The sequence below is a fragment of the Periplaneta americana genome, chromosome 11 (assembly GCF_040183065.1).
Source record: "Periplaneta americana isolate PAMFEO1 chromosome 11, P.americana_PAMFEO1_priV1, whole genome shotgun sequence".
NCBI classification, from domain to species: domain Eukaryota; kingdom Metazoa; phylum Arthropoda; class Insecta; order Blattodea; family Blattidae; genus Periplaneta; species Periplaneta americana.
The window spans coordinates 13,474,668-13,486,987 of NC_091127.1; the positions used below are offsets into that span (position 1 = coordinate 13,474,668).

The 12,320-nt window shown below is 34.9% G+C and overlaps 1 protein-coding gene across 4 annotated transcripts in view; it reads right to left on the reverse strand.

The window, feature by feature from the left end:
* Positions 1–12,320, reverse strand: part of LOC138708823 (protein big brother-like) — a 178,793-nt gene that overhangs the window by 49,887 nt on the left and 116,586 nt on the right. For all 4 annotated transcript variants that reach the window (XR_011334774.1, XR_011334775.1, XM_069839024.1 and 1 more), the window contains exon 4: positions 742–858. Coding sequence is in view for 2 of the 4 variants with exons in the window: in XM_069839024.1 (XP_069695125.1) it covers positions 742–858 (117 nt within the window). In the remaining 2 variants the exon portion in view is untranslated. The remainder of the gene's footprint in view (positions 1–741; positions 859–12,320) is intronic.

A 12,320-nucleotide genomic window follows, 5' to 3' on the forward strand; every position in this document is an offset into this window, starting at 1 on the left:
GGTATTTGTGCCCTCATCTGATGTTGAGACGTCATTTTTAAACTTCCTGCGCTATGGATTTTTAAATCGCATGCCCGCTTTTATCGGTTTCCAATAACTTCATTGTTTTTGCTACATTGCCAGACAAAATGAATATAATTTCTGAATTATTGAAGATACATGCATGAAATTTAGAACACACATTCTTTAGACTATTAGGAAACTTTTCTCTGCAACAGAATTTTGTTAATTGATTTCATTTTAAAACTACGTCCGTTTGTTTGCAAGAAAGGAAATCAGAAAATTGTTACTAAATTGTAATTGTTTATTTTACAAACATAGAGACCAATATCAAAATTCTGTTACAGACAGTTTGTAGAACATACTTTTGCAAATACATTGCAAAAACTGTTTGAATCTATCTTTAAAAACGGTTTAGATATATCGGTTTTAGTATAATCCTGCATTGGGTATTTTTTTTTTCAAATTTGGGCCCTCAAATAATTTTTTTTTTTTTCAAAATATTTTTATTTGGTTGAGTTGCCACAGCTATGAGCTCTCTACATACAAAAAATTAATAATTTACACCAAATAGGAAAAAAAGTTTTAAAAAATACCGTCCTCTCCCCTTAAAATGTTCTCTTTCTCGTACGGATTACCTCTTGTGCTTCTTTCGGCTAGTCCCGAAATGTCATTGACCAATAGTCTGTAGTCTATCAAAGCGTGATGTAATTTTAATACGATTTGAAATCTAGGGCGTACCTGTGCCTTGTCCTCGTCGTACTCCAGGCAGCCCACGCCGTCCAGGCGTTCCAGGTCCACCCATCCTCGCCACCGCACACACACACCGTTCATGATGAAGTGCGATCTCAGATGTACCTGAAACAAAGGAGTCGAACATTGCAATACTTCCAAAGAAACTATAAATTATTATTCAGTTATCTCAACGTTAATGTCCCTCCACTTCCACTGATGATGGAGATGATTATGATGACGATATAAGAATTTTGGGTGCAGATATTAAACCCGTAAGGATATATGTCTACGGGTAATCTAAATTTAAAGACTTATTCTAGCTTTCTTCATGTTTTACAGCCAGTGTCACCGTTTCTGGCGTGTGAAATAAGTAATGGGAACGTTGAGAGCGAGTATCTTATCTTTGCCACAAAATATGGGCCAGAAAGCTGACAACTGTGATTGGTAGATTGTTGACGTCGCATCTGTTTAGTAGATGGTATCACTCTCAGCCGAAGTGACAGCAGATGCCACTGACTGGCGTTTTACTCAAGGACACGCGCCAAAAATTATGGCACTGGCTATATAAGCATACGTCATGTGAATATTGAGTGGATACAGGCCTAAATACAGCTTTAGTTAAGATATTCTGATTTTAATATTCATATACGTTACCTGAAAGCCATTAGATTTAGGTATGTTAATACTTTTTTTTTAACTGTGAGGTTCTGGCTGATATGTACATCTATTATCATGCAGTATATCTCACTTGACGATATGTGTCAGAGGAAGAACAATTGTTTGTAGGCATCTGAAGTCTGATTGGTGTAATATGTAGCTAGTCGACGATGTATGTATTGGAGGGGGAAAGGAACTGGCTTTTCTACTCCATTATCTCCTGGCCTAGATGCCTCATAAGTGGTATCTTTTGGTATCACTTGTGTTATTCAGACCTGTCTTCGGACAGTTGACCAAACAACAATACTTGTCTTATTAAAAATCATTACATAGTTACGGAATGATGCTGAAACTGATCAGGAAGAGGAAAGGAATTGGTTGGGTCACTGGCTGAGAAGAAATTGCCTATTGAAGGATGCACTGGAAGGAATGGTGAAAGGGAGAAGAGTTCGGGGTAGACCTAAAAGAAGATATCAGATCATAGACGACATTAAGATATATGGATCATGTGAGGAAACGAAGAGGAAGGCAGAAAATAGTGAAGATTGAAGAAAGCTGGGTTTGCAGTGAAAGACCTGCCTTTGGGCAGAACGTTAAATGAAATGAAAACATAGTTACGTACAGTCTTAGAAAAAAGTTTTGTCGCACAAATACTTCATAAGCCCCAGGAAGGAGGCAGTGCGCATGATCAGACATACAACGAAACAAAACTAATTTTATTACATCAACTAGTCCTTCTCTTGTGAAGCAGGTCGCTCGTCCCTTGATCGTGCGCACTGCCTTCTTTTTGGGACTATACGAAGTATTTGTGCGACAAGTCTTTTTTCTAAGACTGTACCTTCTTTGTTCCAATTTTGTATTTTTAATCCATATATTCGTATTTAATCCTCGACTCGAATATAAGACCTTCAAGATTTTAGAGCATAAATCTGGCAAAGAAAGAGAGTCTTAGTTTTTAAGTAAATGCAGCACGCCCTTAACTGTGTTAATTATTGAAGCTAGTTCGCGAATGAGTCGTACAGATTAATGAGTTATGACAAACTATTTTCATTTGCATGCTAATCATGACACACAAAAGTTGATTAAATTTTCTAATAAATAATACAAAGTTATGTTATATTCCCATATTCCCAATTAGCAAAACTTATTTTCGATTGAAAATTAGATAGATAGATAGATAGATAGATAGATAGATAGATAGATAGATAGATAGATAGATAGATAGATAGGTAGGTAGATAGGTAGGTAGATAGGTAGGTAGATAGGTAGATAGATAGATAGATAGATAGATAGATAGATAGATAGATAGATAGATAGATAGATAGATAGATAGATAGATAGATAGATAGATAGATAGATAGATAGATAGATAGATAGATAGATAGATAGATAGAAAGAAATGTATATATAATTCCGTCTTTCTACATTACATCTAACTCGTAACACTTCACACGGTTATACTCACTGGGATCTTTTTTTTCCACCTAATACACGTCATTATAATCTTATTAAATTTTGACATGAGTATATAGTTCACTTTAGTTTGATCATTCATTTCTTAACCACAATCAACACTCAGAAAAAAACTATAGAAAATTGTAAATACTATCACTAAGATCATCTTTCGTAAACTTCACTACATCACTTTCTAAGATTTACTTCTATACAATAAACTTCATTCGGTAACTATATTTATTAACTAGCCATTTTTAATTTCCCAACATCTTTTTCTCAATTTTATAACTTCCTACCTGATGTCTATATCTATGGTCCCCTAAACATTTTCATCACACTAAACACGATTTACGACATTAAATCACCAAACTTCCTGTTGTAATTCCATTCAGACCTTTTATTTATTTCTTACCGCTCATGCACCAACTTCTAAGATTGTAACATTTTTGGCCCTTGAAGATTGGAAATTAAATACAGCATCTTTCCCGTTCCATCTAGACAGAATATAACGTGGATAATGTTTCAAATTAGACTTGTACTATGCTGACCACATGGTCATAGAGCCTCACTGGTGCTTGAATATGTTTGCACTGATTGATGATTATTATAGAACCAGAGCCTGCCAGAAAGAGAAGTGCACAGCCCTTGATGGTAGAGGATGATGAAAATACGATACTCAACTTTATTTAGACATTATGTATACAATTGAGACAGAATGACTGTAAATAGTGGAATAGGATACCAAATACGAAAGGGAACTAAGAAAGAAGCATAAAAGAAAAAAGAGGGTGTCCACCCCTGAATACAAAGGCGGGTTGATGCGATGACAGAGCTGAGAAGTGGCTTTTGAATTGCATTCCTGAAGATGTGTCAAGGACCGCCTGCTGATCAACAAGGCCGGAATCAGGTAAAAATTGTCAAGAGACCTTACAAAGCCCTCTTGACTCTGCAGCAGGCATTGTGAGCAACGGACTGGCCTAATGGCGCGTCCGACGTCTCTCCACTTCTGTCCATGTTGAGGCATTAAACCAGTCGCAATGTAACGACTACAAATCAACTGCTCGAAGTCGATAGGTGGAGCTGAAGAGTTCATTAGTGAGATAGACTCATAGAGTTGGAATAATATAATAATAATAATAATAATAATAATAATAATAATAATAATATATTTATTTAATGATTTATTTATTTAATCTGGCAGAGCTAAGGCCAGTAGGCCTTCTCTTCCGCCCAGCCAGACTCTAATTCTAATTGAATACAATTGCTTACATAATTATTACATTAATATCTAGACCATAAAACAACATGAAAGTGAATAATGAAAGTTGGATAAGTAATGTTAGTGTGACAATAATAAACATTGGGAAGAAATAGTTATAATAATAATAATAATAATAATAATAATAATAATAATAATAATAATAATAATAATGAAATAAATTAGATATTTATCTGTGATATATATAACCATTAAACATTGAGAAACCTGAAACAGCTATTATTGTTAACAAGAATTGTTACAAACATATTTCGTTAGCCTATTCTTAAATTGGTTTGATGTCTGACAGTCCCTGACATTACTCGGTAGGGAATTCCAAAGTCGAGGAACAGCCACAGTGAAAGAAGATGAATATGAGGATGTTCGGTGGGAGGGAATGGATAATATTGAGGAGTGTTGTGATCGTGTGTCTAGAGATAATGTATAGCTACTGAAAGGTATCAACATCGAGACACGGACGAGTCACGTAACTTTGAGACGATCGCAGCCGATTTCTGTTGACTGACATAGACGCGTAAAGATTTGTCATAATAAATGTGATTTTTTTCGACCTAGCACACCAAGTAGAAATGTTACTTGTTCCTGTTATAGGTCTATAATGAAGTTTCAGTGGTTGTCTAAAAACTACCGCCATATGTCCGAGAATATATTAGACCTACCAAAGCATTAAAAAAAGAGAATTCTGAAGAACGTGTTAAATTGAAAAGTGTGAACCCAAAACTCGCTCAGTCCATGTGGTCATTTTTATGGTTTATACATAAGTTAAGTTATATATGATTGTTTGAGATCTCTGTCGTTATATTTTAAGCTTGTTGTCTTCGAAAACAGCGCCAATCCTTGTCTAAATGTCTGAGTTATTCTGAATGTGACTTGAAGAAAACTCGCTCAGTCCGTAGACCGTTGGATAAAAAAAACTATAGACTGAACGCGTTTTAGAATCACTCTTCAATAGGGATATCTTGTGCAAAGTTTTACCGTTAGATGACAGGAGTGTTCCATGCGGCACAGGACTATATTATGTCATTACGTTCTCCCGCTTGTAGGTTTTTTGTGCGTGTCAAAATTATATTTATAATTATTTTGTATAACCTAGTATAATTTAATATACTTCAGTATTTTCTTATCTCATAATCTAATTTAATTTACAATAAATTATAGCGTAAACTTGTATACTACTGGGGCATTCCCTTCAAGAGATAGATGGGGAAATCTGCAGTATGCAGAATATACTCGTAGATATAAGTAAATTGAATGTTCATGAACCTAAATGAGAACTTTGAGAACGAGGTGCACGAATAAAAAAAAAAGAAGGATCTTTGTCGAAGGTGAATATTGCCTCTTTAACCATAAGTATTGTAAGTAGGTACCGTACGTGATAAACAGGATATACAGCCACTAATGTCTTTTTTTTATATATATAGGGAATGGACTATGGGGTTTGAATTCCTCGTACTCTTTTCTCTAATTGCAGAAAGAACGAATGAAATTTTTAATAGGATATAATATAATCGTAGTAGTATCAGGAATATTCGTGCATTTTGTAGGTTAAGGACATGCAGTTTTGAATACTATGTATGATGATTTTGAAAATTTGAAGTTAAAACACGTTTTCAATAAGTTACATAGTCTACATTATTTATAGGCCTATACATGTTTTTTTTCACTACGGATTCCCAATTCATGGAGAGTTTAATGTAGGCCAAGTATCGTTCCATTGCAAAATGCAGTCGTAAACTTCGGGGACTCCTACAAGTACTGCATACAATCTAAGCTAACATATGCATATGTCCTCTTCCAAAATGAAACTGTAACCAGCAATTCTTTATTTGAAGTAGTTCTTTTTGTTTAATAGGCGCAATTTTATTAGTTATACTTTTTTTAAGGTTTAAACCATATATTCAGAATGTTTTGGGACCTGATTGAAAGCAAAAAGCTTTCCCTGGTTTTTACATACAGGAACACAGAAAAAAATTGGAATTTTTAGTTATTTTTAAGAGTATTTAATATACTAATACACTACGTAAATCCTCAATGTTTATATATTGGAAAACAAATGCACACGCAAAGCCCATCCCTTAAAAAATACACGTGCGCTATGTATCGGCGCTAGTTCAGAATATCCTTATTGTTTCCACACAGAAATAGAAAAATATGCATCATATAGAAAGAAATGTAATTATGTAAAATCATCGACAAAGCATATTTACAAAGGTTATCACTTTTCGTACATTCCAGTATGATAAATTACATATGTATGCATTTGGAATATAATCTTGGTTCTAGTTTCATGACACTACAGAGGTGTGAAAATTATTAGAATAATCTTAATTTTAAAGGTTTTTTAATAGTTCCTTCACAAATATTCATTGAATTGATGAATATTGGTATATAATATTACTATACTGATGTAGGATATATTTACTACTAACAATGCCGGAAAGCATTGTTGTACATTGGTATTTTTCTTATTTTACAATTGTTATGGGAATTCAGAAATTATTATATTATGTTGGCGGAATTGGAAACATAAAAAAATTAATTAAGAAATGCTTTAAACATCTTGTTCTTTGCGTTTACATTGTTGTGAAAGTTCAAATGAACGTATACATCTGTTTTGTGCATATAATTTTTTTATTGATTACAGTTCTCGTTAACACTTTGTTAAAAATATAAAATTTACTTTGTCATACGTTAAAAGTGTTAAAATTGTAAAAAAGGTATTTACCTTCGACAGACGGCCCGTTTCGACGCTATGTGTCGTCGTCTTCAGATATTGGTGAACTAAATGACTTATATCGTCGTTATTCATTGATTAACGTTCTCGTTAACACTTTGTTAAAAATATAAAACTTACTTTGTCATACGTTAAAAGAGTTAAAATTGTAAAAAAGGTATTTACCTTCGACAGACGGCCCGTTTCGACGCTATGTGTCGTCGTCTTAACGCACAACTACAGTTTGATACGCACATATTATTTGACGTCATAATACAACATAACATACAAACAGCCAACCCCCACCATAGGAACAACACACCCCCACCCCTACCATCGAAAACTGCACATCGCAGAGTCAAGATCACCAGTGATTCAAGAGACACTGAAGACGACGACACATAGCGTCGAAACGGGCCGTCTGTCGAAGGTAAATACCTTTTTTACAATTTTAACACTTTTAACGTATGACAAAGTAAATTTTATAATTTTTTTTATGTTTCCATTTCCGGTAACATAATATAATAATTTCTGAATTCCCGTAACAATTGTAAAATAAGAAAAATACCAATGTACAACAGTGCTTTCCGGCATTGTTAGTAGTAAATATATCCTACATCAGTATAGTAATATTATATACCAATATTCATCAATTAAATGAATATTTGTGAAGGAACTATTAAAAAACCTTTAAAATTAAGATTATTCTAATAATTTTCACACCTCTAACTACAATGTCGACGCCAGCATAATAAGCAAAAGGGAATCTTCGTAATTTTATGTCTTTTATCAGACAGAAAGTCAGAGTAGGAAGGAATCCGGTGGAGCAGAACGCTGGGAACCGTTGCCAGGCAGCCAGGCAGGCGACGTGTTAACATCTCTGTTACTTCCAGCCGACTTGTTCAATTCAAGGAGTCGCCTTTATTTCCGTGTACGACCCGTCACGAGGTGAGATGGATGCGTGCATTGTGTCGTGTTTACTTTCGCCTGACACCGCGGCAGCGAACCCCTATTTACAAATCCTGATAAATGGTCCTCGCGGAGCGGACGTCTTGTTTGCAGCCAGGGCCCTTCAAGCTCTGGAATCCTTAAAAGTTAACGCGACTCTGTGTAGAATGCAATTATCCGTGTTTGGCTACACAGCCTACAAATATTGAACCTAATAAACTTGCGACCATTCAGTCCAAGGCTTCAAATGCTCGAAAACTAATCCAGTTAACCGGTACGAGTTGTTATTTGCTTTCTTCTTGACACTGCATACAGCCAGTAATGCCACAGTCTAGTATATACAGTCACGAAGCTCAATATGTAATAAGTATGCATCCATAGATAGTTGCTAACCACTAGGATCGCTATTATCGCCTCATTACAGACAATGCGAAATAGTACCGGCACAGTTTATTGTTCCTAGCAACCTCAACAACTCAAGCTTCGTGACTGTATATACTGGACTGTGGTAATGCTGTGTTTGAAACATGGGTATGGTTGTCAACATCATCTTTATCACTATCACCACTATCATCATCATCATTATTATCATCATAATAGCCCGACATTTATAACGGTTAAAATAGGCAGGCTAAAAAGGCAATAAAACGTAAAAAAAATTCACAATCTTTTAAAAAGGCATAATATATTTTAGCAATAAATTTAAATTATATCAACATAAGTCACATATTTACGTCGCAGGTGACACATGTTGACTTATAAAATTATTTTTTTTAGTGATTAACCAAAAAGCCTGAAACTCAACACACTAGAAAAATATGAAATATACAGATACACGAAAACACACCCCAACGATATTCTCAACACACAACTCAACACTCTTTGACTCTAAACTACGAACGCACCCACACAGGAAACAAGAGGCGCCAAGACCAACAACGACCAGTTCCGAAGATGACCGAAAATAGGTCGAAACATGTTAACAAGGTACGTTAAAATTTAACACAAGAAAGTTCTTATCATACATATTCCGAAATAATATCGACTTTTCCTGTCTGATAAAGGTTATACTGGTCGTATATTCTCAAGGCGCTCCAATTACTACACCTCGGAAACAAAACTATGTGGAGCTGCCATTTTAATGGAAAGAACCACGAGACTTGTACAATAAATTTTGAAAAAAGCTTTTTTATTCCCTATATTTAAGGTGATAACTGCGTAAAAATAACTTATTTAGAGATTTGATGACAGGAGCGAAGTTCCATCTTCAAATTCGATTATGGATTTGGTGAAAGTCAAAGATCACGAACACCCATGAAATGAAAACAAACCCTTTGACAATATTGTTAATAATGTCAACTTGTCTCGATCGTGCTTGGTGAAGAGAGCTGTTGACCTCATCAAAGAGTTGTCGCGTTGACGGGTACACGATTCGGGTTGCAGTTGACAGTCGCACCTGCTGTTAATGACGCTGCAGACAGGTCGGCAAACACGGGAGGTGTGATGACTTCTCACTTTTTGCTCCTTTCCCCCCACTCTTTGCTTTGTATCAAGTAATGGATCGCTTGCGGAGTGCAGTGAAGCGAACCTTCACGGTACGCTACCCGCTCTGCGCTCTCCGCTCTTCTATTGTCTCCCGTTGCTAAGCAACAGACTGCTCCTCACTGCCAGCCATTTCAAGTCAGAAGTTCCGGCAAATTTAAGGCGGCTCAAACACAATTTTCCCACATTTCGAAGAGCAGTTCCCTCTATATTGAACAAAAGTGTTCAGCCTTTCAACGATTCAAGCATTAAAAAATATCGGTTCTTATATACGACTGGGCTAACAAGCAAACGTTCTGATGGGGGCAAATAAAAAAGTTAAATTTTCTACTTCCACCATGTTAATAAATGTCAAAAGAAGTGCTTATACAAATTTTGGCCACTCGACCGCAATTACGAGGCCGTCCAGAAAGTGATTTTCCTGGGGCCGTTTACAGAAAAAAGCACAATTACATGGAAAGATTTATTGAAACAGATACATCAATTGTTGCTATATTTGTCAACATATCCCCCACTGGAATTGAGACATTTGTCATACCATGGGATCAATTTTTGTGTCGTAGAAGTCGGCCGCCTGTGATGGGAACCAACGTTTGACGGCGTTTGCACATCTCTCTGTCGATCCCATGATATCAGAAATGTCTCAATCCCGATGGAAAATATGTTGAAATATAGCTCAACAATTGCTGTGTCTGTTCCAATAAATTATTTGTCCAATGAAATTGTATTTTTTTTCTGTTAACGGCCCCAGGCGAACTTATTTTTTACGGCCCTCGTAATTGCGGTCGAGTGGCCAAAATTTGTATAAGCACTTCTTTTGACATTATTAATAAGATGAAAGAAAGAAATTTAACTTTTTTTATCTGCCTCCATCAGAACGTTTGCTTAGCTGAAAAGAGTAACTTTGATTTTGCTAAAATGTGTAGGTCTTCATAAGGATGTTTTTAGTCCTATCAATGAGGTATCTTACAAGTCTGTCAAATGACATAAAATATTTGAGGAACAAACTTTCAAAACCCGACATGTCCATTTTCAGAAAATACATTTCAGGTACCAAAAACTTACATCTCTGTAATGAACCAAATATTTTCTGTGGTGAAATATTACATATAATTTTTTTGCTGTAGATTCACATAACATTTCACCATAGAAAAATCTTCATTCATTACATCAGCGGTGATCAAAACTCGAGTTGCAATGATTACATGCGACAGACAGCCTATGAAGTAAGGAGACGGAGGAAAGGTGCTTGGCATGAAAACTACAACCAGTGGTGGTTCTTGTACTAACATCTTGATCAATCCCGCTGATAAAAATCTCAAGCTTTGCTGTACCAGTAATGTCACTGCTGTCTTCAGGAGCCAGTGAGTGATATGCGATTTTTCTTGCTTCTTTTTCTAACCTTCCTTTTGAATATAATCAGGAATTTTCTCAATTCTTGTCTCGATACTTGGTCGAGAAATTGGTAGTTTTCAAAATTAAAAACTTCTTATGGACAAGTTATTTAAGCTACTTTAATCATTACTCTTTTGAGAAATTCTATTCTATCAAAAGACTTTAGAGCATGAGATATTTCAAACCCCATTAGGTAGTTGATTTCCTTACATTTATTTATCTCATCTTTCTCTTCCTGGCTATGAGTTAAGACATGTCAATTCCTGGCGTTTAGCAGTTCGTTGGCACATCATATTGAATCAGTTTTTCTATAATATTATTATTAAATGAATAACTAATAAATAGTTACCCTCATCTAAAGATTAAGAAGATTAAAACTGAAATAAAACCTAATAATTTTATCCTTCTAGGGAGAAGATCTAAAAATATCAATATTCATGCACGTAGGCCTACAGAATAATTATAGAATCACATACTTAATAGTCAGTAATAATAATAATAATAATAATAATAATAATAATAATACATTATTCAGCGTGGCAATTAATGTTTCTATATACTCCTAAATGAAAAGTTGAGAAAAATAAACATATTACATTTTGTCCGACAGAATAACAAAAAAATTCTCCTTCTCACTCTTTACGAAACCACCTCTTACTGCTTGTAGAGACAGGTTGTAGAGCGACATAATACCGCCACTGCTTACCTTCAGTAGTGAATGAAAAACACAGCAATGTACAGAAAACTCCTCGTACCCGTTGGAATGTATGTGATTACACGATGTATGTGACACCCTCTTTGGTCACCGCTGCATTACATAGACAAATACAGTATTTGTAACATTTTCTTAAAAATAAACATATCAGGTTTTGAAAGTTTGCTTCTCATTTCAGTAAATTTATAAAAAAAAAAGAAATAATTATATTATGTTGTACATATTAAAAATCTGTCAGATTTCTTATTCTATAGGTCTACTAATGATACGAACAAGCCTGAAAATGACGTTCATAGATATAGTATATCAGTGACAGAGCACAGATCTGTCAGTAATATATTTTATAAGCCTGTGAGACTTATTTTATAGACCCATCAAGACATAATCTGTCAATAATATTTCTTTTTGCACGATCGTGTTTTTATTATATTTACAACTATTGTTGTTAGGCCTTGAAAGTTAGAATTCCCACACAGAAACTTGTTGCTAGGGAAACCATTTATCATGACAAAACTATAGCCTACTGAAATAGACCCATTACAGTATACTTATTGTTGCTTAGTTACCATTACAATGCAGTTTTGCGAAGAAGGCTTTGGAATAATATTGCTCTAAATTTTCAATACAAAATATATTGTATTCCTATTTGGAATTTAAAAAATAGGGTCGTGCAAAAAATATTGTACAATAAACATTTGTGAAGTGCATTACAAAATCTCGGAAATTGAAAAACTCGCTCTACTCGTTTTTCAAACTTTTCTTCGAATTTGTAAAAAGAGCTTCCCAACCTTGTATCGTAATATACGAGATTGAAAAGCTTCCAGACGAGGCCTGCGGCTTTGAGTCGCGTATTGTAATATGAAGTTAGGATAAGTATATCC